Source organism: Podarcis gaigeae (genome assembly GCF_964106915.1).
Source record: "Podarcis gaigeae genome assembly, chromosome: 11".
NCBI lineage: Eukaryota > Metazoa > Chordata > Lepidosauria > Squamata > Lacertidae > Podarcis > Podarcis gaigeae.
In genome coordinates this window covers 64043429-64070730 of record NC_139687.1, presented here as the reverse complement: position 1 = coordinate 64070730, position 27302 = coordinate 64043429, and the positions used below count along the sequence as shown (strand labels likewise).

The 27302-nt window shown below is 55.1% G+C and overlaps 1 protein-coding gene across 7 annotated transcripts; it reads left to right on the top strand.

Annotated features, from left to right (window-relative positions):
• Positions 1 to 547: 547 nt before the first annotated feature.
• On the top strand, positions 548 to 24224 carry DNAJB5 (DnaJ heat shock protein family (Hsp40) member B5). 7 transcript variants are annotated; one of them, XM_083702888.1, is made up of 4 exons: positions 548 to 705; positions 13587 to 13843; positions 17204 to 17808; positions 22156 to 24224. In XM_083702888.1, the coding sequence occupies exons 2-4, from the start codon at positions 13633 to 13635 to the stop codon at positions 22387 to 22389; spliced, it is 1050 nt and encodes a 349-aa protein (XP_083559014.1). In that variant the 5' UTR covers positions 548 to 705; positions 13587 to 13632; the 3' UTR covers positions 22390 to 24224. The 7 variants fall into 7 exon arrangements, with proteins under 7 accessions (XP_083559014.1, XP_083559013.1, XP_083559011.1 ...); XM_083702887.1 differs by lacking the exon at positions 548 to 705 and adding an exon at positions 5903 to 5978; XM_083702885.1 differs by lacking the exon at positions 548 to 705 and adding an exon at positions 6810 to 7178.
• The last annotated feature ends 3078 nt before the right edge of the window (positions 24225 to 27302 follow it).

Below are 27302 nucleotides of genomic sequence, written 5' to 3'. Positions count from 1 at the left end.
TCCTCAATGGATTTCAGTCCAGGGCGAAGGGGCTGAGCAGCACAGAACTGCATGTCACCATGGACCAAAGCATCCTTCAAGCGGTTGCCATGGAGACCGGATGCGGCCACCCCTTCTCTGGGTGCAGCAGCCTTTTTGGAGACTTGGGCGGATCCAGTGGCAGGTTCCAACTGAGATGACTCAAGGATTCCAGCTGATAATCCAGGGAAAATATTTACCTTGCCGGCTCCAAGAGGAGCCCATCCCATAAACACTCCATGTCAGCAAGATGAGAGGAGCCCTTGATGGCACTTGCTCACATCCTGTAGGTGGCAAATAGCCAGCCTCTCTTCCCCGACGTCACCCTGAAGGAGGGGTGTCATCCTCTCCAGGGTGCCTGCCTGCCTGGTGACAATGAGAGCCTTGGGGCCACCCCTTTGGACAATGGGGAGGCTCCACAGAGCAGCTGGGAAGTGGAGCCCAGAGGCCATGTGACAGGGGAGGGCCAGGGGAGGAGGAGAGGTGGTGATTATGTACCTGGGCACAGAAGGTGGCAGAAGGGCATTGGGAGGTGAGAGCCACATCTAGGAAAGATCTTGGAGAGCCAAAATCCCCCCTGAAAAAAGAGGTCTCAAAGTGGACGGGGACCCCCCGACTGCACTAAAGTGAGTGGGAGAGGAATCGCCAGACCCACCACAAAAGGAGAAGCAGGAAGAGGACTTACTTGTGAGTTTGGAGGGGTTTTTAAGCAGCTAAAGTTTGCCAGTGGGGATTCGGGGAGATTTTCAAGTGCAAGGCTGCAACTTTTGCAGAGGGTGTCCATCTGTGTGTGGAAGGGATGCGGTGTTTGGTGCTTCTCTTCTGAGGGCTCCTGCCACAGACTGCATCCCTTGTGTCTGTGAAGGATCTTGCAGTTGGGTCCTAATGGGTTAAGTCTCCGGGAACGTTGCCCTGGACTTGCCCAAGTGAATTTGAAGATTCTGCCTGTTGGTGTGTCTGCTTATCACTGCCATTGTTCTTGTTGTTAAGCTTATATGGCGCTTTCTTTATTCAGTGCATATATATCCCACCTTTACCCTCCAAGGAGCTCACGGTGACTTACATGATTGGTCCCCTCATTTACACACAACAACCCTGTGAGGTAGGTTAGGCTGAGAGGCAGCGACTGGCCCCAGATCACTCAGCGAGCTTCATGGCCCAGTGGGAATTTGAACCCTGGTTTCCTGAGTCTTGTCTTTCATTCTAGTCACTACACCACACTGGCTCTCATTACAGAGCAATGTGGGGAAACAAGATAGGTCCCTGCCCCAAAGAGCTTGCAGTTCCATTTATTATAAAGAGGGAGCTTGGACACTGAAGGGATTGACTGAGGCCCTTCTTGTGGGTGCCTCACACAGCTTTTGGCGTGGTGGAACCCACACTTTGGAACGAGATCCTCTTCAAAATGAGAGACTGGATTACTGCAATGCATTCTCCGTGGGGCTTCCCTCCTGCTTGGGCTGAAGGCTGTGGCTGGTGCAGAATGCTGCAGCAGAATTGCTGACAAGAGCCAGCCCTGTGTCTGCTGCTGAGCCTGTACCGTTCCCTGCCTGAACAAATTTCTCTGTCTTCCTTCCAAGTAACAGCCCCTGCCTGTGTGCATTGAATAGTAGATGGGGCAGTCAGGCTCTGCTGGCTGGGTACTCTTGGACACAGAATGCTGGAGCAAAATTTCAGAATGGTGAATTTATTGGTTCTGGGTGCCGTCCAGTCTTAGGTTGGAATTAGGGTAGAACCTGGACTAGGAACTGGAGTGTAGCTGTGGTGATCTAATGCTTAGACCACTTTCACACTTGTCAATGGAGGTGATTTTTGCAGGTGTCTGCAGTATAAACATAGCATTAATACAGGCTAGCATGTACATTCAATTTTTTAAAAAGAAAAACACGCTTCATTTCTGCTTTCCGTCACACATTAGCAATGCTCTGAAATAGCATGGAAGTCTCTGAGCAAAAGTGTTGCCTCGGAAGATGGTCCGTCATTCTGCAAGCGCTGTGAGCAAGTCTCTTAAAACTCTGTTTACAGAGCGGAGATCATGCTCATCACTTGGGAATGATCTGTGTCACGGTCACCCTCATCACCACATAGACAGGGCAAGGAAAACATCTCCGGAACGGCAGGCATCTATGTGTACACAACATGCAAGCACCCCCCTTTCCCAGCCTTGTCTTGGAGTTGCTGGCAGAACAATGAGCAAATTCCAAGGAGCTCAATGAACATCAACGGAGTCCAAAAATTGTGTGGATTTCTCTCTAAGGCAGGAGGCATCCTCAGAGAGGTGAGGTGCTCTCTGGAGTAGCTGCTGCCCTGGGATGGCCCTGCTTCCCCTTAAGGCTACCAGAAGCCCATGTCTGAGCATATTCTGGGATGGGCAGAGCATCCTGCATGATGCAATCCCTTCTGTTTCAACTCTCTTTCTGCCTGGGTGCACAGGTCTGACGAGCTCTGCCAAGTCTATTCTTGTTGCCCAGTGTAAAAACTTGGGACTGCTGGGCATCCCGTCTGTTGTTCTGCTAGCCTCACCCTGCCCTCTGCCAAAATCCCAGGGTAAGATCCAGGCGTTCGCTACTTCCTGTGGGAAAGCCAGATTCTTGTAGATTCTGGCCGAGTGGATTCTGAAGCCTATTTGTGCCGGGAGCTGAATGGCCTCTGCATCCTTAACTTTCAGGATAGATAAAAGACATAACACAGCACACAGTTTGTGTCCACAAGAGGCAGGGATGGCCGGCCACCAACCTGGATGGCCTTAAAAGAGGATTAGACAAATTCATGGAGGAGGGGAGGGTGATTGATGGCTGCGCTTCACTGTCAGAGGCAGTATGGAGGCTCTGAATGGCATTGCTCGGAACCACAGGTCAGGAGGGTGCTGTTGCACCCAATTTCCGCTTGTCGGTTCCCCATTGAGGCATCAGTTGGCCCCTGTGAGAAGAGGATACAGGTGTTGATTGACATTTGGCCCAATCCTTCCCACTCCTCTTTATGTCCTTATGCTGTCCTGCTAAAGGTGATCTGTTACATAAGGATTTGAAAGGAACGACGTCAAGGCAGACTTTCAAAACGGGCCATTTTTCCTTCATCCCCGGCAGAATAATGCACCTCTTCTATTGAATGTTGATGTAGCAATAAAGGGGAAGAGAAATAAAGGGGAAGAGATTTATTACGGCACAATAGACTTCTATGACTAGAGTCCACATCACCAGATGCGTGGAGTGTTGGTCTCATTCTGAGTTGGAAGGTGAGAGAATGGTAAACAATGGGACATAATAGCAGATAAGTACAGCCTGTGACCCTTCAATTACAGGCTAGACCTATGCAAATTAAGCAGTGACCTGCAGTAATTGGTGGCGGAACAACTGTATTTGCTGCTAAGCAAATTAACACCTAAAGCGGGACAGGAAGCCATTATTTTCCTCCAGTCCCCAATGAACAGAATCACACTTGCTTATTTGCTCCAATTCAGCTCCAATTTGCTCCAAGTCACTCTGCTGCATGAAGGCAACTTTCCAGGCGGCAGCAGGATGTCTAGGGAGATGGAAACATTCTGAATTTGTGTCTGTTGCTTCTTTGTCCTTTGTAGAATGCAGGAAGGCAGGAAGCAGGGGTGGTCACCAGCCTAAGGTAAAGGTAAAGGGACCCCTGACCATTCGTGGCTGACTCTGGGGTTGCGGTGCTCATCTCGCTTTACTGGCCAAGGGAGCCGGCGTACAGCTTCTGGGTCATGTAGCCAGCATAACTAAGCCGCTTCTGGCGAAACAGGGCAGCAGCGCATGGAAACGCCGTCTACCTTCCCGCCAGAGTGGGACCTATTTATCTACTTGCACTTGACTTGCTTTTGAACTGCTAGGTTGGCAGGAGCAGGGACTGAGCAACGGGAGCTCACCCCGTCGCGGGGATTCGAACTGCTGACCTTCTGATTGGCAAGCCCTAGGCTCAGTGGTTTAACAGCCTAGGCAGCTTCAAAAGAGGGTGAGACAAATTCACGGAGGATCAGGGGGCTATTGGGGGCTACTAGCCACAATGGCTATGCACTGCATCCACAGTCAGAGGCAGTGATGCGTCCTAGTTTCTAGGAACTGCAGGAGCAGAGAGGGCTGCTCTTGTGCTCAAATGCTGCTTGTGGGATTCTATGCAATTGTTAAAAATAAAGGGATGACTTCTGCTCCATCCTGGCGTTCCTTTGACCCAAGAGGCAGGTGGCGCAGGCTGCCTTGGCTCTTCTAAACTCGCCCGTTCAAAGAGGCACAGCTCTTTTGGGTTACATGGAAGGGAGAGCAAGAGGCAAAGACTGCCACAGACGGCTGTTGCCAAGGTCAAAGCTGGCACCAAGATCAGGACGCAGCCCAGGGCATCAGCCACAATGGCTTGGCTGCAATCCTAGGGCCTCTCTGGGGTGCCTCCTTACCCGACATTCAGCCACAGGTTGTTGAAGCCAAAGGAGCAGCTTAGGGGAGGCTTTTACACTGGCCCATCCGAACATCCTTCTGTTTTGCCATTGCTTCGCTGTTACAGAGTGGAGAGCCAGTGTGGCATAGTGGTTAGAGCACGGGAACAGGTCCTGAGAGAGACAAGGGTTCGAATCCACACACTTGCCCATAAAACTCACTGGGGTGCCTTTGTGGGTGTGTACCACTACCTTGACCTTGCCGACAAAGGTCCGTATAGTTCAAGCTCTGGTTTTCCCAGTAGTGATGTATGGAAGTGAGAGCTGGACCATAAAGAAGGCTGATCGCCGAAGAATGGATGCTTTTGAATTCTGGTGCTGGAGGAGACTCTTGAGAGTCCCATGGACTGCAAGAAGATCAAACCTCTCCATTCTGAAGGAAATCAGCCCTGAGTGCTCACTGGAAGGACAGATCCTGAAGCTGAGGCTCCAAGACTTTGGCCACCTCATGAGAAGAGAAGACTCCCTGGAAAAGACCCTGATGTTGGGAAAGATGGAGGACGCAAGGAGAAGGGGACGACAGAGGACGAGATGGTGGGACAGTGTTCTCGAAGCTGCCAGCATGAGTTTGACCAAACTGCGGGAGGCAGTGGAAGACAGGAGTGCCTGGCGTGCTCTGGTCCAGGGGGTCACGACTAAACAACCACCACCACTACCTCGCAGCGCTGTTGTGGGGATTAAATGAGGGGCGTGGTGGGGAAACGTGCACGCCGCCTGCACCTCCTTGGAGCAAAAAACCTGCTGTATAAATGCAGCTAAGGACACGAGCTGCCCTGCGGAGATCCACTTTCAGCAGCAGGAGTTCCGGGACTCGCACGGGACGGAAAGGACGAAACCTTTGCAGGCGCAAACTTCACGAATGCATCGGGCCAGGGCGGCTTCCTCGCGAGTAAGCGGCATGCGAGGCCACGATCCCGCGCCAGCTCGCCTCCGGAGGCCAGGCCCGTGCGGAGCCCCAGTCGGGCGAGGAGGCCGCCTGGCCGGGCAGCATTTACTCGAGTGCAGCGGCGCCCCACGTGGCGCCCCGCCCGCCCGGTGGGCGTGGCCTCCCGCCGGAGGCTCCCTGGTTGGAGCGCTCCCCATTGTGACGTCACGGGGCTTCCAGAAGCCTCCCGCGCGCTTCTCTTCTGCGCCAGGTGGGCGGGGCCAAAACCGGCACGCGAGGCAGCTCCGGCCAATGGCGAGGGCGCACGCGGAGGGGGCCGCTCCCCGGTCTCCTAGAGACCAATGACAGCCGAGAATGCGTGTGACTGGCTGGCAGCGCGGCCAATCGAGAGAGCGAGCCTGAGGGAGGCTGAGGGAGGGGAGCGGGGGCGGGGCGGAGCGGAGGGGGCGGAGCTTCTCCCCACGTTCTCCAAAGGGAGCGGCGTCTCGTCGAGATGGGCAGCGGGCGGGGCCAATAGGCGCGCGAGGGCGGCGCAGGAGCGGGCCGTTGCTAGGCAGGGGCGGGCGCCCGGCCTCCGCGCGCCAGAGGGCCCGGCCGAGGGAGGCGGGCGGGACGGGACGGGACGGGACGGAGGTGAGTCTCGCTCGGAGGGGGAGGCGGAGGGGGGACGCGGCGGCGGCGGCGCCCTCCGGGGCGAGGGGCGAGGAGCAGGGGGCGGGGCTCTGGCTCTGGCCCCGCCCCTCAACGCCCCCTGGAAAAGGCTAGTGGGCTCCCCCCCGGGGGTAGATATGGGGGGGGGCTGGAACTCGACCCCCTTCCTTGGGCCGGTGGGGGGGACACACGCGGATAATGCCCCCCAGGGACTTGTCGCCCCTCCCCACTTTGCCCAGGCCAGGCTCCAATTACTGGTTGGGGGGGGGTCTCCTGGGAGGGCTGGGGCTGGGGCTGGGGATGTCGCTCCCCCCAGCCCAGCTAAACTGACATGATGCCCATGGACGTCTCCTCCGCTTCCCATTCGGGGCGCTTCCCCTGCCCCCCCCAGTCCCAGCTGCGAAGTGGGGCAGAGCACCCCCTCGCCAGGGGCGTCTGGTGGGCCTTTGCCCGCTGCCAGGAGGGGCGAGAGTTGACTTCCCTGCTGCGGGGGAGGGGAGTGGGGAGGAGAGGACGACCCCCCTTCCTCGAGCAGGGCAATTGGGGGGGGGGCCCTGGGGATGTCGTCCCCCCAGCCAAGCCAAACTCCCCCCTCCCTCCTCCTCTTCCACCCTGTCTGTCCTGACATGATGCCTCTGGACATCTCCTCCACTTCCCAGTCCCAGCTGCAAAGTGGGGCGGAGCCCCCCCTCTTCAGGGGCATCTGGAGTGCCAGTGCCAGCTGCCAGGAGGGGCGAGAGTTGACTTCCCTGCTGTGGGTGCGGGGGGGGGGGGTGGAGGAGTGGGGAGGGGTCTGGGGGCGGCCGCTGCTGCCGGCTCCCTCTCCCCTGGCGCTGCTGCCTGTGTGGGCACCGGGTGGGCATGGCTGGCGATGATTCACCCGGAGTGTAATCATGACATTTCTGCACGCTGACTCCCTGCCGTCTTTGTCGTCGTCGCTGGCGGCGCTGGAAGGGTCCCTCTGCCCGCCCGAGCGAGCGCACGGCATTCCTGCCTTGCCTGCCTGCCTGCCTACGGGTGCCTGTGCGCGCTCCAGCCCTCGCTCCCTCGCTCGCTCCCGCACACTCTGCGCGCCTTGACCAAACTTGGGCTTTGAGCGCTGCTGCTGCTGCTGCCACCACCACGAGTGACTCCCTCCGCTGATATGCCAGCAATTCTGCTCTTCTGGAGCCGCGTGGAGAGGTACCCGCTTTCTCTTCTCCGGATCGGGACTCCGCTCTCCCTGCCCAGCCTCAGGCAGGGGATGCGGAAGAACACCCCCCTCCCTGGGGGTCCGGCACCAGCTGCATCCCTTCGGGGTCGGGGCCAGGCGGCTGTGCCTGCCTCTGGTTTGGTGGTGGGTGACATGTCCCATTGTTTAGGGGGCAGAGGAGCTGCTGCCAGCTCTGGGGACATCTGGTCCCCTGGTCCGGTCTGGGCTTCTCTGGAATCTCAGGGGACGGCTGTGGATTGTTTGAGAAGGACCATTGTGTGGCTGTTGTTTGCTTTTTTTTTTTTGTCTGCCTGCAAAATCCGGCTGGGTGGTGTTGGGGACTCTGAAGCGGACCAGGTGATCGGGGAGTGTGACCGGGAGGGATCCCTGGACGGGGATCTCTCGGGCTCTTCCTTGTGGCTGCTGCTGCCAGGGCTTCGGATGGACGTCCAGCGGCAGCTGAGAGTGGCTTTTGGAGCAGAGCGGCTCCCGGGTCGTCCCGAGCTGCCTCCTTGCTCAGCGGTGAGGTCTCCTGCTTTCTTGCGCTCACTTGGGCACCAGAGTTTCAGGAAGTGGAGTGACTGCATGCGCAGGTGCTAGTTAGACTCGGGAGTCAGCGTGGGGCTGGTGCTTTTGACATGTGCTTCGGGGATGGATGCTGTAGGGCTGCGGACGCTGAACTTCACCCAGCGCCAAGCAAGAGTCACTTTCCTTGGCGTTCTCTGACACTGGTGGACCTCGCAGGGACGGCGCTAGCTTTGAGCCGGTTGTCTCTTGTGTGGAAGCCTTGAAGTATGCATTTTTTTGGGGGGGGGAGAGGGTTTTTGAGAGGCGGACTGTCTCCCCACTTAGGCTTAAGAATTTGGCACCTTCTTCTCAAACGCCGGTTCATTGAAGATGCCAAGCCGACTCCTGATGACTCTGGGGGCAGAGTTGGCCACCCATTCCCTGCCCTGTTCTGTCCTGCATGTGGAAGGATCGCCAACAGGCTGTCCGGTGTGGGGCTGTGCACCTGCTGCTCAGTCTCCGAGGATGAGCAGAAGGGCGAGAGACCCCCCCCCTCAGCTGGGTAGGAAGGCTGGTAAGGTCTGCTTTTCAGTCTGAGAAACCAATTAGAGGAGGAATCCTGACTGTGGAGTGATTTCATTGAGCATTTTGTGTGGCAAGCAGTGAGGGAGGGGGCTGCGGGAAAGCGCAGAAGGGAAGCTTCTGGGAGGCTGCCGCCTTGTGAACCGCCGCTGCTCCCCAAATTCCCTCTGTGGGGGAGCCTTTTGCCCTCTTCCTGAACAGCTGGCTTGGAGTCCAGGTGTGCGCGGTGGGTCCAGGTGCCCTGTCCGGCTTGGCCTCTCTTCCTCCTGGCTCTGGGGAGGGGACTGCTTTTGGAGCCTGGCTGCCGTGGTGAAGGTGCCTCTGCCTCCATTCGTGGGCAACTCTTTTAGCGGCGGCTGCATCTTGGAGCTCCAGGCCCCGCAAGCCATGTTCCGGATCAAGCTGGAGCCTTTAAAAATGAGCGCCTGGGCTATGAATGTGTTTGTGAAGTTTCGGTAAGTGGCTGGCCGCCCTGCCTTGCCTGCTTGCGTTTGCCACGCTTGGGTGGTGGTCTGTCTGCTGGCATCCATCTTTGTCTCGTGTGCGGCGTCTGGCATCTGCTGTGAAGGGCGATGGATGGGGAGCTTGAGGAGGACAGCCTGTGCCTCCCTTCTGTCTCTCCCCCCCCCCATCACTCCCTTTGCTGGAGGGTCAGAGGGGCTGAGGTCTCCCTGCCGCCTGACCCAGCTCTGACATTGCCCAGGGTGGGGGCAGGATGAGGGGCTGGAGATGCATATTGACTGTGCTTCAGAGGGAGCAGATGCTTAGTGGGTGGTCTTGGGGGTCCGGATCCCTTTGCAAAGGGGCTGGGTGGGGGTCGCCTTGCATTTCCCCTTTGGCTTCCAGCAGAGACTGAGTCCAGTCTTTTGTGTGTGGATTTATCTGTGGAAAGGGCTGGTGTGTGTGGTTTTGTGTGTGTCTTGGGGGGGGGGGACTGGGCTCCTGCCCCCCTTCCGCTCGAGTAGGGCTGTGCTGCCCAGGGATTCCTGAGAAGCACGCTCAGGCTTGCACTGCTGAAACTGTGCATCTGTCTCCAGGTGGGAGGGAGGGGGTTATCCAGGCACCGAGTCGTGTTTTACCAAAATCTGTGTGGGGTGCTGCTCCGAGAGGATGGTGGAGCCGCACGGTGACCTATGAGGCTTGGCAGTCTTCCCTGCGGCTTGACGTCAGGCAGCCCCCACGCAGAGAAGATCTCTCCGCTCTTGTGGTGCCTGTCGGAGGGGGGGCCCTTCCACACGCCCTTCTTGGCCCTGCTGGGTCACTGCTGAGGCTGGGGGGAGTCTCTCCTCGCTTCCCTGCCACCCCTCCTTCCTGCATTGCAGGGGCTGGGCTACATATCCCTTAAGGGTCCCGTCTGAGTCTGCGGTTCCTTCTCCAGCCCCCCCCCTTTCCACCAGTGGAAGCCCAGGTGGTTTGTAGTTCAGAGGAGAAAGACGAAGGGGACTCTATCGTCCCAGCCCTCCTGCCCCTGTTCTTGTCCCCTGCCCCATCCAGGTTTGCCCAAGGGGGCTTTGCCCCACTGTGCCCTATGAACCTGTGCCCCTGGCTCTCCTGCAGCGCCACAGGGGGGGATGTTGGGTGCAACTCCTGGATCTCACCCACTGCTCTTTAACCTAACTTCCAGGGGTTGGTTATGCAGGCGGGCTGCTCAGAGGCAACCTGCGCATGGCTGCTTAGTGAGCCACAGGCCCCTGTGGTCCAAAGTGGAGCTGGGCTCTTGGAGGCTCCCTCTCCAGAGAAGACGTAGAAGTGTAGAGCTGGAAGGGACCCCAAGGGTCATCCAGTCCAACCCCCTGCGGTGGTCAGGAATCCTGGCCAAGAAAGGTTGTGCTGAATTTAATTCTGCAAGGGGACACCATCCTAGACCGGCTGGGAGCAAGGAGATGCTCTCCCCTTAGAGCCTAAGTCTATGCCTTTCTTCCTGGCCCCTGGTGGTGGGCCGGGGCCTCATTCCCGTGGGTGAAGTCCCTGTCGAGCTGCCATGCCAAGCCCCCGAGACTTGGGCAGGGAACGTCTGCTCCAGCAGCAGCTTTTAACTGTCGCCGCCACGGATTCCGCGTTCCTTCTGCCAGTGTGTTCCAGAGCTGCCACCTGCCGCCAGGTGAGCTGCTTGGCCTGGGAATGCCCTCCCTCCCGATGCAGCCTGGCATTTCAAGCCCACCTCCCGTGGGCCGCCTTGTGCGCCTGCCCCCTCCCTCCGTGATCCCCGCGTCTCTAACAATAGAAACTCCCACCATGATGAGTGGGGCTGAGGAGCCTCGTCAGTGCTGCCCCCACCTGCTGGAGCCTTATTTCCAGCTAGTGATCTCACTAATTAACAGAGGGAATTGGCTGCTTCTGTGTCAGCCACTCTCTTTCTGTCTCCCGGCTTACCCTTCAGAAGATGCTTCTCCGGGAAAGGGCTGAGCGCCATGTGTCAGCAGCCATGGGGCTGGCGGTGGAGGGGGCACCCACAGTGGGCCCTTGACCTTCTGCCCGGCAGAGAAGGAGGGCCTCAGCCGTGCAGATGCAGACGGGGGCGTCTTAAGGGCTTTGCCTGACCAGAGGGGTCTGCGACTGGGACGTCAGAGGCAGCGTTGGTGTCGTGGTTGAACTGTGGGACGAGGGCCCAGGAGAGACCAGGGTTCGAATCCCCACTCCGTGGGGTGACCTTGGGGGCTGGTCGCTACCTCTCGGCCTGGCCCACCTTGCAGGGCTGTGGTGGGGATTAAACGAGCAAAGGGAGATAAATATATAGGGAACTTTGGGGCCTTGCAGGAGTATGCTGGCTGATGACCGTGACCCTGTCCTTCTGTATCCCAGAGCAGCTTCAAGATTTCCCTGCCGCTTATCCCAAACTGCCCCACTCTGACCTGTGCTTGTCCTGTCATCTCCTACGGAACTCCCTGCCCCAGGAGGCAGCGGCGGCAAGCCACCTAGAGGACTTAATATGATAACTGGGCAGGTTCATGGAGGAGGGGGCTATCGAGGGCTCCTGGCCTTCCGAACCCCAGTTGCTGGAAACCCCAGGAGTGGAGAGAGCGACTCTTGTGCTTGGGCCCAACTTGCTCATTCCCGTAATGGACAGCTGGAGACCAGGATGCTGGACTAGGTGGGCCCTTGGCCGGATCCAGCAGATGCTTTTCTCAGGTGCTTACAGCAGGGAGAGACCCTGGGCTTCAGAGACCCAAGTCTTTGTCTTTTCTGGCTGCAATCGCTCCGTCAGCCTCAGTTCCCCATCTGTCAATTGGGCATAGTGGTGACTTGCTTCGCAGGCAGGAGACCTGACCTGTTTCAAATTAAAAGTGGCTGCAGGTGTTTCATCCTGTGACCCCAGGTGCCGCTGGAGCCTCTTGGAGGAACTTGGGACAGGCGAGTGCTTGGTTGCTTTGTCAGAGAAATGTTTTTGGTCCACCGGGGGTCGGGTGGGGAGAGAGGAAGGAGGGCACTGCTGGTGTTTGGGAGGCTGGGGGGAGGAACTCCCCCAAGGAGCTTGGCGGGGTGGGAGGCCATGAGCGGAGCAGGTAACAGGGAGGCGGGGGCCGAATGGGAGAGTTTCTTTCCTGCTACGGCCTCACGTGTGACCTTCATAGAGCTGTTCAGTTTTTTGGAGGAGGTTGTTTCCGTGCTGTGTGTGTGAATCTCTTGGCAGACATCCAGTCGATGGTTGCTAGGGCTGGAACGGGTGCAGTCTCTGTGAAAAGACTCCTGCTTTTGTGTTTGTGTGTGTGTGTGCAATCTATATATATATATAAATATAGGGAAGACTGTGAACTTCATCAGTCTAGCAATTGAGTGGGAAGGGGGTGCTTTAGCATTTCCTGACAAAATTCCCCCTCAGTTCCCCCCTGCTTATGTAAAGGTCACTGGGGACCAGTTCTGACTGGGAAATTTGCAGGTGGGGCAGTGGCTGAACAGCTCCTCCTGCACCTGCCTGAGACTCTTGCATTTTGGGTGGGGAATTGCCCAGAGATGGTTCTGGCCTGGCATCTTATTCGGAGGTCAGGGTGTGATGTGGCCGTTCCAGATGCTGGGATGAGAGGGACAGGCAGGGAGGGTGTTGTGTGCATGTTGGTGAGAGAGCCCTTGAGGTTCATCAGAGTTCTGCAAACAGCGGAAAGAGGGCAGTTAGCAACAGGAAGCTGGATCCCTGCCTGAATTCTGAAGTTCTGCAAAGGAAGGAATTTGGAGTCTTGGACTTCCTTTTGTGAAGGATTTTGTCTGCTCTAGCGCCTGAAAACCAAGAGGACTGGGCTGGATGTGGGTCTGAGACCTTTGCGTGGGGTGGACAGCGAGAAGCTGACCAGCTCTGGCAAAGAGAGACCACCGTCCCTTAGATCTGACATGCCCCCCTGCTTGCCTGGGTGTGTCCTCTCTGCGTTCCTGGTCACTTCCTCTGGCTTCCCTCTGCAAGTCGCAGGCTCTCCTCTCGCTTTGGCACTTACTTATAAAAATAACTCCCCCCCCGCCCCCCATTGCAAGATGTCTCTGTCTAACAGCTTCATCCTCTGCCGTCTTTCCGCTGGTACATGGTGGGAACGTGTCCCGGCGTGAACTCCCAGTGCTGTATTGTTCTAAAAAGTTCTTTTAAGGCAATCTGCAAAAGCACAGAAGGGAGAGAGAAAAGCTGGGGGAGAAATCCTTCCTTGGCTAATTAACCTCTCGTTCTGCTTCGTTATGAAGCCTGCTTTGAACACATTCCTCTGCCCCCTTCCATGCTGCCCCTTGCTCCGGCAGCCCTGCCTCCTTCCTCCCCTTTTTGGGAACGCTGAGACCGGCCAGGCACTCAGAAGGGCCGCCTGCCGCCTCCCTGGCCGCACGCTGCCCTCGACATACGCACGGCAGCTGCTTTTCCGCTGTCTGGTCCAAGGGCCGCCAGTTCTGTCCTTCCCAAGGCTCCTTCCCTGCACACCTATTTGTGGCCTGGCAGAACCGGCCGCCCTCTCCAGTTACAGCGTCACGTGGTGCTGCCTCCAAATAACAACACTGACCACCCCTCTCGCTCCCTCTGCATTCTGCCCCTGGGAATTGTGCAGCAGGAGGGTGAGTCAACCTCCGTAAAAATCCCTCCCCCAACCCAAACCGCTGACAGATCCACAGGGGCAGCGGCTGGCAGAGCTCTGAGAGGCCTCCCCCAGGACTCGGCCTGGACGTTGGGGCACTAGAACCTCCAATCCCCCCCACCCCGGTAGCGCAGGTTGGTGCTGAGCTAGCAGGCAGTTGTGTGGACTGACTGACCGGGGCTGGAGGGGGTGTGTTGGAACCGTTCAGTGGTCAGCCTGGAGTCCTTTCTGACGCCCCCTCTCCCTCTCTCTCCTCTCCCACCCCAGGAATAAAGAGTCTGCGGCGGCGGCCGGGACGGTCTCCACCACCAACATGGGGAAGGACTACTACAAAGCGCTGGGGATCCAGTCCGGAGCCAACGAAGACGAGATCAAGAAGGCCTATCGGAAGATGGCCTTAAAGTACCACCCGGACAAGAACAAGGACCCCAACGCGGAGGAGAAGTTCAAGGAGATTGCCGAGGCCTACGATGTGCTGAGCGACCCCAAGAAGCGGGCTGTCTATGACCAGTACGGGGAAGAAGGTAAGCCGGGTCTCTTGGCTGGCCAGTGACCTTGCGGTTTATTTGGGTGGGTGGGTGGGTTTAGGCCTGCCTCCTGGCCACGGCCCCTCCCTGCCTAGCTGCAGGCTTGCAGGGCTCAAGACACCCAAATCCAGCCTCTGGCCTGATGTGCCGGAGAGAGTGTCTTCCTTGCTTCCCTGTGATAACCTTTGAAGGGCACCTGTGGAGGCACCTCACTCACCTGAGCGGCAAAGGTGGCTAAGTGGGGAGGAAAGCCCCCTTGTGGGCCTAGGCTGTGGGAAAAGCTGGCGGCCGCTCCCTGGGGAAACTGGCGCTTTTAATGGCACTGCTTGCAAGGACTTGGTTCCTCCCGGCGTGTGTGGAAATGCACTGGCACCGTGATCTGTGGGTGCAAACATCTTCCCTGTGGCATAATTGAGGCTTGGCTCATGCCTTCTCCTTCTCCTCCGCTTCCTTTTCAGTACATGCTGCCGTGTGTGAGTGAGTGAGAGAGAGAGAGAGCCTTTCCCAATTTTAGTAATAGCTCCTTGTTTCATAAGCAAACCCAGGCTGTTGGCAGGGAACATGTCAGGTTCTGCAGGAGGAAGGGAACTGCTGGGAATAGCAGTGGTGTTAATCAGCCGGTCCTGCCCAGGACTTGCTGAGCAGAAGGTCTCAGATAAACAACCTCCAGCAGAGTTTATCCAAATTCCGGCCTGGAAATGCATGTTCTTTGATGGGAACAAGTTACACGGATTGGGTGAAATTGCATGCATTTGCTCTATGTGAATCTAGCTTCTGGAGTATAGTTTGCAAACTAATTTGGAGGGGCAGCAGGGGACGTTTGGCAGGGGACATGGAAACGGATTGGGGGGCTCCTGGGGGTGGGCCAGTAGCTGATGCCCTGACTTCTTGGGGCATTCTGGTGGCTCCTTCCCTCTCTCCTCCACCTCCTTGCAGTTCCACAGTTTCTCTGCCAACTTAAGGGCTAGTCTTCTTTTTTTAACGTGTGACCAAAGTGCGGCGAGGGGCCGGAGGAAGATGGGATGCTCTCCCGGGGAAGCTTTGAGATGCCAGAAGGAGCATCTGGCTTCCAGCTTTGGTCTGGAAATAAAAGCCGGGATCTGGCAGGTGCTCTCTGCCGCCTCCTGGGACTTGGGTGTGTGTCTCACGAGGTCACAGTTGTGATTGACAACGTGAAATTGCTGTAATTTCAGCTAAAAGCTGCCATTCTCTTTCCTGAGGGAATAAGTGAAGTCCTTAGAAGAACCTGGCCCCATTTAGATGCTTTCTCTCTGGGATCCAGTGGTTATGGGATTAAAGTGAAAGCTCTGGCTGCTAAGGAGGGAGGGAGGGAGGGAGGGAGGGAGGGAGGGAGGGAGGGGCAGGTCCTCTGGGAGGCCAGAGAGCTCTCTTGGCCACGCTCCGTCCTCTTCCCTGGTGGGGCCAGAGCTGTGGAGATGCTGCGCTAGAAGGTCTTGCTATTAAAAGCTTTGCAGCTGCAGGCTGGCTGCTAAATGGGGACCCAGAAAGTGCTGGCCTGGCTCTGCTCCTCTTTGCAGCCTCTCAAGCTCCCTGTTCTCTCCCCAAGTTCTGGGCTCCTGGCACTCCTGTCTCCCCAGGGCCGTTTCTCTTGCCGCCTGATCTCCTGTTGGGCTTGGAAGCATCCTGCTCAAACTCTGTTCTTGCAGTAACCCTTCCTCATCTTGTGGCTTAGAGGGGAGGAAGCTCCCCTGCCTGCACACTTCATGAATCATGGAATTGCAGAGTTGGAAGGGACCCCGAGGGTCATCTAGCCCAACCCCTGCTATATTATTGTTGATGTTGTTGTTGTTGTTGTTATTATTATTATTATTATTATTATTATTATTATTATTAATTTTACTTATACCCCGCCCATCTGGCTGGGTTCCCCCAGCCACTCTGGGCGGCTTCCAACAGAATATTAAAATACACTAATCTATTAAACTTTAAAAGCTATTCAGGAATCTCAGCATCCCCGACAGGCGGCCACCCAACCTCTGCTTAAACACCTCCAACAAAGGAGAGTTCACCACCTCCCACAGGAGTCTGTCCCACTGTCTAGCAGCTCTTACCGCCAGACAGTTGCTGCTCCTGATGTTTAGTCAGAATCTCCTTCCTTGTAACTGGCTTTGTGCTGAAGTACCAAATTATGCCAGCTGGAATCTCAGTTTCCCTGATTCTCAGCTGGGCTCCTTGCAGTGCAAACCCTTGCCAAGATGTGTGGTCTGGTTAGGCCATGGGGAACGGGGGTGTCTTGAAGGCCCTTTAACGGGGTACAGGAGCGCTCTGCTGAAAGGCAAAAGACCAGCGCCCTGGGGTCTGGTACGGCTTCAGGGTCCTGCCCTGTTGGGTTCCTGGCCCTGTCAATGGGGAACCCGTGAAGATGCTGCTGGATGAGGCCAGTGGCCCATCTCGCCCAGCCTCCTGTTGTCGCTGGGACCAACCAGATGCCCAGATGAGAAACCCACAAGCAGGACCCGCGCGTAAGAGCCCTCTCCTCTCCTGCAGCCTCAGGAATCCTGGAAACGGATTTCTTAAAGAGGCTGGGAGCTGTAGTTCTGTAAGGGATAAACTGCAGTTCCCAGGATTCGTGGCGGTGAAATAAGAAACTAAGAAGAGCCTGCTAGATAAGGCCAATGGCCCACCTAGTCTATCTTTTTTAAAAATAATATTTTTATTAGGAATTTTGACATAATAGTTTATCAAAAATACGCCATCCTCCTTTCCCACCCCGTTTTCCCCCTCCCCCTCCCCCAAAAGAAGAAAAACCCACCCTCCTCCCCTTCCCCCCCAGACTTCCCTCAGCTCCTCTCTCTGGTTTCTCAGCACATGCTATTCTCTGCATATTATAAAACTGTAAAGATCCTTAATTTACCGTATCTATCTGTATATTACCAATAAAAAGTTTGTGAATGTTTATTCAAAACCTGCCAAGGAGCCCAGTTCATTTTGTTGTTTCTTTAAATACTTTGTAAAAGGTTCCCATTCTTCTTTAAAGTCACAGTTGTCTTTGTCACGTAGGTTGTGTGTCACTTTTGCCAATTCCGCAGAGTCCGTCAATTTCCCTTGCCACAGTTCTTTGGTCAGGATTTCCTCATTCTTCCATCCTTGTGCTATTAAGACGCTTGAATGGCCCACCTATTCCAGCATCCTGTTCTCACAGGGTCACAGGAGCCACTCTCCTCTCCTGAGCAGAGCTGTCCTGGCTAGGAGACATCAAATGTGCTCCCAGGTTCTTGGCCGGCCAATTCAGGCTGCCCCATCCTGCTTCTCTTAGTGAATTTGGTCTGTTTGTAGCACTCCTTTCGGGAGCACCCTCCTGACTGTCCCCCCGCTCTCTCTCTGGTTCTGTTTCAGGGCTCAAAACCGGTGGTGGCTCATCGGGCACCTCCGGGAACACCTTCCACTACACCTTCCACGGAGACCCTCACGCCACCTTCGCCTCCTTCTTTGGGGGCTCCAACCCCTTCGACATCTTCTTCACCAGCGGCCGCTCCCGGGTCTTCAACGGCTTCGACCATGACGACATGGACATCGACGATGACGACGGCGGTGACCCCTTCAGTGCCTTTGGCCGGTTCGGCTTCAACGGGCTCAACGGCGTCCACCGCCGGCACCCGGAGCCCATCCACATGCGCCGGAAGGTGCAGGATCCGCCCGTGGTCCACGAGCTCAAGGTGTCCCTGGAGGAGATCTACCACGGGGCCACCAAGCGCATGAAGATCACCCGCCGGCGGCTGAACCCGGATGGCCGGACCATGCGGACGGAGGACAAGATCCTGAACATCGTCATCAAGCGTGGCTGGAAGGAGGGCACCAAGATCACCTTTCCCAAGGAAGGAGACGCCACTCCCGACAACATCCCCGCCGACATCGTCTTCATCCTGAAGGACAAGCCGCACTCGCTCTTCCGGAGGGACGGGACAAACATCATCTACACGGCCATGATCAGTCTGAAAGAGGTGCGTCCGCGGGCCGAGGAGGGTGGGGTAGGGGCTCTGTGCGTCCCCCGTGGGGCTGCTGGGGCTGCAGACAAGAGGTCGGCGCAGGAAGGCAGGGGCTGGGGGCAACCCTGCTGTTTGCTGCCCCACTCTGTCCTGGCAAAGGCTGCCTTTTGCGGGGGGAGCCCCTTTCCTGCATTATCCAGGATTTTGGAGGGTGCGGTTCCTTCGGGATAAAGGGTGCCTTGGCAGCAAGGGCTGTTTGACAGCGCAGCTGGGAAAGTGGTGGGCTTTCATTCACGGGACCACTTCTCCTGGTATGTCCCACGGAGGACCTTACGGTCTTCAAACAAAAACATCTTGGAGGTCCCGGGCCACAGGGAGGTTAGGCTGGCCTCAACCAGAGCCAGGGCTTTTTCGGCCGTGACTCCAGTCTGGTGGAACGCTCTGTCACAAGAGACTAGGGCCCTGTGGGACTTGACATCTTTCCGCAGGGCCTGCAAGACAGAGCTGTTCCACCAGGCCTTTGGCCAAGGCGCAGTCTGACCCCCTCCTTTGCTAATCCTCACAAAACTCTGGCCCAATGGTTGCCATTAATTTGATTTGAACTGATTTTATAATGAACTGATTTTAGAATGTTGTATTATTTTACTGCTGTTAGCCGCTCAGAGCCCGGCTTCGGGCAGGATATAAATAATTTATTATTATTATTATTATTATTTTCAAGCAGAGGGCAGAAGGCCTTCCGCCAGGGATTTGCCGGCTGTGATTCCAACATTGCTGGGGTTGGGCTGGATGACCCCCGAGGTCCCTTCCAGCCTGACAATTCAGTGATATGTGGTGAAGCAACATGACTTCTCGGGAGGAAGCTTGATGCCCTGAGGGGTGCAGGCAGGCAGGCAGGCAGGCAGGCAGGCTGGCATCTGTGAAGCTTCCCAAAGAAAGAGGATAGCCTACCCTAGAAGGGGTTGAGGAACCCCTGCATTGCTGAGGGTTGGACTAGATGAGCTTTGGGGGTCTCTTCCAACTCTGCAGTTCTATGATTCCATGATTCCGGCAGAGGCAGACTCCAGTAGGCCTGGGCAAAGAGAGGCAGAGCGAGGGCAAGCCTTCCAGATGCTTCCTCCAAAATCAGGAGATGAAATGAAATTGAGACATGTAGAAAGTTCCTCGATTCTCCCCTTTGTTTGAAAGATGCTGCAAGTCTCAGCCGTTGAAGGAAACGATAAGATTGACTTGTTTACCGCCTCCCCACAGAACGGGCCTTTGTCTGAAGGAAACAAATAAAATAAGCCTTTTGTTACAAGTCTACCCTCCTCTCGGCTTGTGTGCAGTTCAGTCTTTGCACAACCTTTGAATCTGGCTGAGCCTTGTGCTGGATGCGCCTCTTAAGGAGAGAGCTGGAGGGCAAGTTAGGGGAAGGCAGGATGCCTCTGGCGCTCGAGAGGGGGTGGGGAGGGGGCACAAGAGGATCCCAATGGATCCTCTGAGTCTTCACCTTTCCCCCCTCTCTCCCACCAACACCAAATTCTTCCACACTCTCACCCTTCCCAAACAATTGCATTGGCACACAAGCTCCTGCCTTTTACGCTGCATCAGTGCTTCCCAAACTCGGGTCTCCAGCTGTTGTGCAACTACAACTCCCGTCATCCCTGACCACTGGTTCTGCTAGCTAGGGATGATGGGAGTTGTAGTCCCACACCAGGTGGAGACCCGAGTTTGGGAAGCACTGTGCAGCACACAGGAAATACATTGAAGAAGCTGGCGTAGGGATCAGGCTGTGATGGTGGGATTGGGTCACAGCCGTTGGCTCCTGGAGTGGCCTTGGGCACCCTCCTCCCTCCCGGCTTAAGCTGCCTTGCAGGGTTGTCAGGAAGGTGAGTGCCCTCGCTTGGAGAGGCTGGGAGAGAGAAGGAAGACTTTCTGCAAGTCTGTGGGGGAGCTGAACTGCATAGCAAAGCCTCTGGCTCCACCTGCAGCATCTCCCTGGCCTGGAAGTCATCTAGCACTCTGCACGGTGTCAAGAGACCAGTGGTCTTCAGCCTCCCTATGGCATGAAAGGGGCTTTCCGAGGAAGCTGCCCCCCTCCCCTCTTGCTCAGCGGCAGAGTTGGACTGGCGTGCCCGTGTCTGGTCTTCTCCCCCCACAATCTCTCCCATTCCTAGTCCTTCAGCTGGCCTTCCTCCTCCAGCTTTTCCTCTTTGGGTGGGAGCCAGTCAGGGCCATTTGGGTATCTGCTGTGAAATCTCTCGCCTTCGTGCTCCTTGGCGGGTGAAGCCCCAAGGCGTGTGGATTTTCCCGGAGATACTGTGGGCTGGAACAAATTTATCCATTCCTAAAAGTCTGCGGGTGGCTCCTTGGGAAGGGGGCGGGGGCTGGAGACACAGCGACTTCCAAGCCGAAACACTGATAATTCTGGTGTGTGGGGCCCTGGGATACGTCTCTCTGGACTCACAGACCTGAGGGAGAGCTTTATAGGGGTCTGAACAGGACAGGATGGGGCTGGAAACAAGTAAGGCAGCTGCATCTCTTTCTCCGCCTAATAATAATAATAATAATATTTTATTTATACCCCACCCATCTGGCTGGGTTTCCCAGCCACCCTGGGCAGCTTCCAACAAAATATTAAAATACAATAACCTATTAAACATTGCCATATGCAGCCTGGGGCACTGCCAGCCAGTTACAAGGTGCCACCAGGACCAGGTGATCTGAGCAGGCTGACCTGGGCTCTTGTCGCAGCAGCCAGGCTTACGTGGAGGAAGGTGGGACGGGACTCCTTCTCAATGCAGCATCTCGCTGTTATTTCATCCTTTGAGCGCAACATCTGTCTCCCAGGAAGGAGGCTGCATAAACAAGGAGACTGCATAAACAAGCGCATTGCTTGTTGTTAAACTATGGAACTCACTTCCACTGGAGGCAGTTATGTTCTGACGGCTGCCTTAAGGCCACGACTTCATGTCCCTAGGTAGGAGCTGCCTCTGATGTACCTGGGGAAGCCTAGCAGACCTGCAGAGTCTCTGGGGAGACAGAGCAGCCCGAAACCTCAAGCCTTGCTGCTCAGGGTCTCCTCGGGAGAGAGGCAAAGGGCAGCCTAGGCTGGCTCCATAGTGGAGAGACTCAGCCAGTTTTATGTTCCCTGCTGTACAATTATCGTATTTTTCACTCTATAAGAAGCACTTTTTCCCTCCTAAAAAGTAAGGGGAAATGTGTGTGCGTCTTATGGGGTGAATGCAAGCTGTGCGGCTAAGCCAGACCCAGAACAGCGAGAGGGATCACTGCGCAGCACTCCCTCTTGCTGTTCTAGCTTCTGGCTTAGCCCCTCTGTTCCTTCCCCCACCTCCTGGAAAAGCCCCCAAGAGCCGTGCTCCCTTTAAAGAGCCGTGCAGAGCGTGTGTGTGGTGCTTGGGGGCTTTTCCCCGTGAAAGGGAGCGCTGAGCAGAGCCTGGGATGCATACAGGCTCTGCTCAGTGCTCCCTTTAAAGAATTTTTTTTTCTTGCATTCCCCCTCTGAAAACTAGGTACGTCTTACGGAGCGAAAATACGGTATGGGGGATAGGGAGAGACAGGAGGGTGCCGAAGGGAGCGCCCTGCCATCTTCCTCTTTCCCCACACAGGTCAGGGTCAGGGCAGATCCTTTGGCCGCTCTCTTTCTGCGTTGGCGGGTAAAAATAGCCCTGGTTGAGGCGGCCTGTCTCTGCTGCCTCCGCCCTTCCAGACCATTATCCTTGAAGTTGGCAGGAGAGGATCCTCGAAAGTTTTAACTTCCTGGAAGTAGCATGCCCCCCCCCCCCCAGGACTGAAAGCCGAAGCCGCCCCCTCCCGTGACTCTTGCTTTCATGAGCTTTGGAGGCCGCTGGCTGCCAACCGGGCAAAGGCCGCTGTGTGTGCAACAGCTGAGCAGGCGCTGGAAGTCACAGCCGCCCCCCCCTCCAGTTCTGGTTCCCTTGCTGGCGATTAAGCCGTAAAGCCTGTCTAAATTTAGCCTGTGCTGGCTCATTCGCTCGGGCTCTGTGCAGGTTGCAGGCTGGAATTTCATAATTCTGCCCCCCAAGATGTTTCCTTTTCTGATCCTTTGGGGTGGAGTTCAGGGGCGACATAACAGAAATGTTCTGAAAGAAAGTGCATTTTTTGAAAAAGCAGGTATTGTGTGCACCTGGCGGCTGTTCCCTGAGCCTGCCTAAAATAAAGTTGTGCTGCTTTTTATTATCTGAGTCTTGATATCTATTTTGCATTGTTTTAATTTTCTAAGCATTTAATCTTCTCTCTGTTTCTTGGTGTTTGCACGTCACCGGTACTGCTTCGAATTGTGCATGAGCAACGCTTCTCCTGCGCCTGGCCTAACCCTGCCTTCTCCTTCTCTTGCAGGCCTTGTGCGGCTGCACCGTCAACATTCCCACCGTGGACGGGCGCGTCATCCCGCTGCCCTGCAACGACATCATCAAGCCGGGCACCGTGAAGAGACTGCGTGGCGAGGGGCTGCCCTTCCCCAAGGTGCCCACCCAGCGTGGGGACTTGATCGTAGAGTTCAAAGTCCGCTTCCCGGACAGAATAGCCCCCCAGACCCGGCAGATCCTCAAGCAGCACCTCCCCTGCTCTTAGGGCCCCCCTCCGGGCTGGACGGCCCCCCGGCCTCTCTGCCAGGCCGGCCACCTTGCCTTCCGAGCAGCAATACTTCACGCACGGGTGCTGCGGTCCACTCGACCTTCGCGATGCACGGGGAGGGGGAAGCGCCCCTGGCTGCCCCCCCACGTCCTCCTTTTCCAAGAGACGCTCTGGCCTGGCTTGTGTGCGCGCTCCCTCTTTTGCCCCACGACCCGGCTGGCACCCACCCACCTGCTCTCTCCCCCTCTCCCTCCCTCTTGAGCCTGGCACAAGCCTCAAGACCCCTCTTGCCGCTCCTGGAGGGTTTCTACTGGGCAGTTTGACAAGCAGCCGGCTGTCGGAAGCACCCGGGACGTGGCTACCCCCAATCCACTCCGGTGTAAATAGGACCCGGACTTCTCTCCTGCTTCCTGCGGACGGTCTGAGGACCTCTCTAAGCGACTCTGTGCTCTGGCTGCCGCTGGACAATGTGCCAAGGAGCTGTCCGATCCTGCCTTGCAGAAGCAGGGCCCGTCCACACCTGGACTGGGCCCCCACGGTGCCATTCCTCCGTCGCTGTGTGCCTCCGCGTGGAACGGAGAAGGCCTGCTCCTGCCCTCTGCTCCCGCGCCACCTTCGCTTTGGAGCCCATGCGACGTCTGGGCTCTGCGGAGTCAGGCCAAGCTCACCTGCCTATGTGGCTCTTCCCGCCGGCACACCAACCTGCCTCGTTTGCCACAGAGCTCGAGACCTGCTTGGCGGCTCCTGGGTTTTTTGGGTTTTTTTACGCTTAATAGAAACTTTGCAAGGGTTGCTTTCTACTGTCCAGTGTGGTTCATCTGAGCGCTCCCTTTTTTTTGCGGGGGCGGGGATGGGAGAAGCCGGCCTGAGAAGGGCGCAAGCTACGTAGACCTCAAGGTTCAGAGCTAGGGTTCGAGGGGGGGGTGTACGTGTGTGTGTCTAGGGGCACGGGGGTGCCATTTTTCAGGGAGATCCGGAAGGGCCAGGCCAGCGGGGGGAAGAGGAGGAGAGTCGCCGGGAGACCTGCTTGTGTGGTGCTTTATTTTAGAGGCTGCATTTTAAAAAACTTTTCAGAGGGACATTTTCAGAGAAGTGTTTCTTATCCTCTCCAGCTGAGACTTTGCTCCACCCGCAGGGAAGGGAAGTGGGCTTGGCTTCCAAAGGGTTTTGACGCTGTTTTGCAAAAGCACCCTTTCTCTTGCCCCCCCCTTTGACCCCCCCCCCCGTCAAAACGTGGTGCCAAAACCTTGGGATCCCTGACTTCCGTTTTGCCTGTCCGGAAGCCGCTTTATCTGACTTGAAACGGGGGCGCCTGCCTGGACTGCCCACAACAGTGCCCTGGGGGGTAAGGTTGGCAGCGAGCAGAATGACCGCCCGCTTCAGCCTGGCTTTTTTCCTGAGCTGACCCTCGACTTGCCCTGTGGTCGGGCGGAGACTCTGGACGCAGCACAGCGGCTGCGGCTGCTTCCTGTATAGCTGTACAGAACCTCACACTTTGGGTCCTTTTAATGTGCAATTTTTCTCTCCGAGGAGATTAAAACTGTTAACGCAGTGTTGAACTTACCAACCAGTTTGAATGGTTAAGACGATGCCTTTCTTTGCCCCCCCCCCAACGTGTGTGTGTGTTTTTTAAAACAAATACAAAAAAACTCAGGCTGCTGGTGGAGGTTGGCAGGGCTGGTGGGTGAGAGCGGGGCTGGGAGGAGCGCCTCTGGGGTTTTTCTCCGTTTCAGGGAGACCCCGAGTGGTTTTATAGCGGTTTTTTTGTATTTCTTTATTCTTTTGTAATGTCCCGTATTAATATTTAAAGAAAATAAAGTATTTTAAAAATAGCTTCTTTGTGTGCCTTTGCGTTACTGCGCCTGCCGCCGAGGGATGGTGAAAGCTGCCTTGTCCTCGCAGCGTTTCTGCACCGGGAGACCTCTCTGTGCCTGGCTCCGCTTCTCCTTAAAGAACCAGAGAGTCACTGAGTTGGTCTGGCTAGTCTGATCACACTCTAAGATGGAGTCTTCCGGGTCACGCAGGTCCAGGACTCTTCAGGCTGGTCCTTAAAACCAGATGTATCTGCCCGGGTATGGAGCTAACACCCAACAATTAATATTTGCAGACTTTTTCAGCAAGTTGAGGGAAGGTTGCAATGTATTTTTTGCTGCATTAATTGCAAACATGTCACAGAGCAAGTGTTGAAGTTACATACAGCTTGTCTGAGACCGGAGTAGTGAATGCAAAGATACTTGATTGAAAAAGGCCCTGCTGTTTCCGTTGAGCGCAGGGGAAACTAACCTCTCTCTCTCTCTCTCTCTCTCTCTCACACACACACACACACACAATTTTTATTAGATTTTAAAATTTTACAATTTAGAATATTCATTTAGACAACCTTAAAATATCAGTGACTTCCCTTCTTCTCTTTCCATGGTTCGTTTTGCATAACATAAAGCCCTGCATATTTTATATGAACTAAACCAGGGGTCAGCAAACTTTTTCAGCAGGGGGCCGGTCCTCTGTCCCTCAGACCATGTGGTGGGCCAGACTATATTTTGGAAGGGGAAAAAAAGAACAAATTCCTAAGCCCCACAAATAACCCAGAGATGCATTTTAAATAAAAGGACACATTCTACTCATGTAAAAACACCAGGCAGGCCCCACAAATAACCCAGAGATGCATTTTAAATAAAAGGACACATTCTACTCATGTAAAAACATGCTGATTCCTTGACCTTCCGCAAACCGGATTTAGAAGACGATTGGGCCGGATCTGGCCCCCAGGCCTTAGTTTGCCTACCCATGAACTAAACCATTCAGTATTCCATTATTACTTCCATCGAAACTTATTTACACTGTTGAATTTATCTTAATGCTGCCGATGTTTTCAAGTGTACACAATTTCCCCCCATATATTCAATAAACATTTTCCAATCTTCTTTAAAGAAATGTTCTTCTGGTTCTCTTATTCTGTAAGTTAGATCTGCAAGCTGCGCATACTCCATCAGTTTAAGTTGCCATTCTTGTCACCTTTCAGGTGATGTTGGGCTATAAATTTCCCATCAGCTCTGACCACAGAGACCAGAGAGAGATGATGGGAATTGTAGTCCAGGAAGACTGCCTCCACCCCGAAAGGTTTTCAAAGCGCCAGAATGTTTTAATGTGCCCAATCTGCGTTTGGGAATCAAGACATTCCTTCGCTGAGACCCGTGCTCTTCATGCCACAACCTGGCGAGAGAGAGAGAGAGAGAGAGAGAGAGAGAGAGAGAGAGAGCTTTCTGTCTTGGATTTCTGCAAAGGAGAAAGCGACCAAAGCCTTTCCTTGTTCACTCTGCCTCTGAGGTCCCTCTGCCACCCAAGAACGATTTGTAGCCTAGACTACAGTGACCTATATATGCAAAGCTTTAAAGGATGGTAATTCGGAGTTCAAAATCAGGCTACACGTGCTGGCTTTTCCACACAGATCCTTCGCATCCTTGGAAGTATTTTTGAATAGATTTGTCTCTTCCCTTCTGCTACGGCTGCTGAGTGGCCTTTAATGTGTGCTTTCCAATTTAATCTCCCTGCTCTCCCTGCCACCCACCCACAGTGCTGTTGTTCTGTGGATTAGCTAACCTGATTATTTCCCTTCTTACTAAAAAGGTGACACCAGTTAACTTGGCAGTGATTTGTTTTTTTAAATGTGTGTACTTATCAGAGGTGCAGATGATGAGTTCACATCTTGGAAGAGCCTGACCCTCCATTCTGATGTGCACAATTAGCCCTGCTTACTTAATCTTAACGCGGGTGGCGCTGTGGGTTAAACCACAGAGCCTAGGACTTGCCGATCAGAAGGTTGGCAGTTTGAATCCCCGCGATGGGGTGAGCTCCCGTTGCTCGGTCCCTGCTCCTGCCAACCTAGCAGTTCGAAAGCACGTCAAAGTGCAAGTAGATCAATAGGTACTGCTGTGGCGGGAAGGTAAACATCGTTTCCATGCACTGCTCTGCCTCACCAGAAGCGGCTTGGTCATGCTGGCCACATGACCAGGAAGTTGTACGCAGGCTCCCTTGGCCAATAAAGCGAGATGAACGCCGCAACCCCAGAGTCGGCTACGACTGGACCTAATGGTCAGGGGTCCCTTTACCTTTACAGTACCTTTATTTAATCTAAGAACCTAAGTGGCCTGTTACGGAAAAATCTAGGTGTGAGGCTGCTCAGTCCCCCAGCTGGTCGGGCAGAGCCCGGAGGTCCCTGCAGAATAAAGGAAGGAGTCCAGCCACCAACTGTAGACCAAAGTTTATTACTGTAGACCAAAGTTTATTACTGTAGACCAAAGTTTATTGCGCAACAGGCTCAAAGAGGAATTTTGAACCCCGAGGATGGGGTGACAAGGACTTTTAAAAGTCTCTATCTTATCCCAGCATACAGTTCAATAAGCATCATCACTACATCATTGCTAGGGGAGGGTTATACACGATGAACATAGGAGGAATGTGTTGGGGCAACAGGCGGATACAGGATATGTGTTGGGAAGTACATTCTAAACACCTGCTACAAAGGGACAATAGAACTTTGGTTTGCATAGTCTGCCACCTGGGCAAGTCCGGAGGGGTGCCTTTGCCCAGCAATTGACACCTATGAGTACCTTCCTGTGAGTACGTGACCTCCCACTTGAGGGATTATGGAGGGGACCAAGTGGTTCCAAGTCCTTGGCCAATGAAGCAAAATGGCGGTGGAATGAAGGAAACTGGCAAAGGAGTTGATTTTACATGATTTTTAAAGGTAGGTAACTTCCCTGAGCTGTCACGTCGAAAGGATACCTTTATGCACGATATTCGTAACATTTAACAACTTTAAAGATGTGCGCCCCCCCCCCCGGTAATTTCCGTAACAGGCCTATCCAGTTCTTACTGGAGGCACCCTGTTCTCTGGGAAACCTGTGTTA

Bases quoted from the DNA above. Each gene is read 5' to 3' on its own strand.
- DNAJB5 (XM_083702884.1), top strand. From the start codon at position 8,665: ATGTTCCGGATCAAGCTGGAGCCTTTAAAAATGAGCGCCTGGGCTATG. The intron at 13,844-17,203 runs GTAAGCCGGGTC...GTTCTGTTTCAG, and splicing joins TGACCAGTACGGGGAAGAAG to GGCTCAAAACCGGTGGTGGC. The intron at 17,809-22,155 runs GTGCGTCCGCGG...CTTCTCTTGCAG, and splicing joins CCATGATCAGTCTGAAAGAG to GCCTTGTGCGGCTGCACCGT.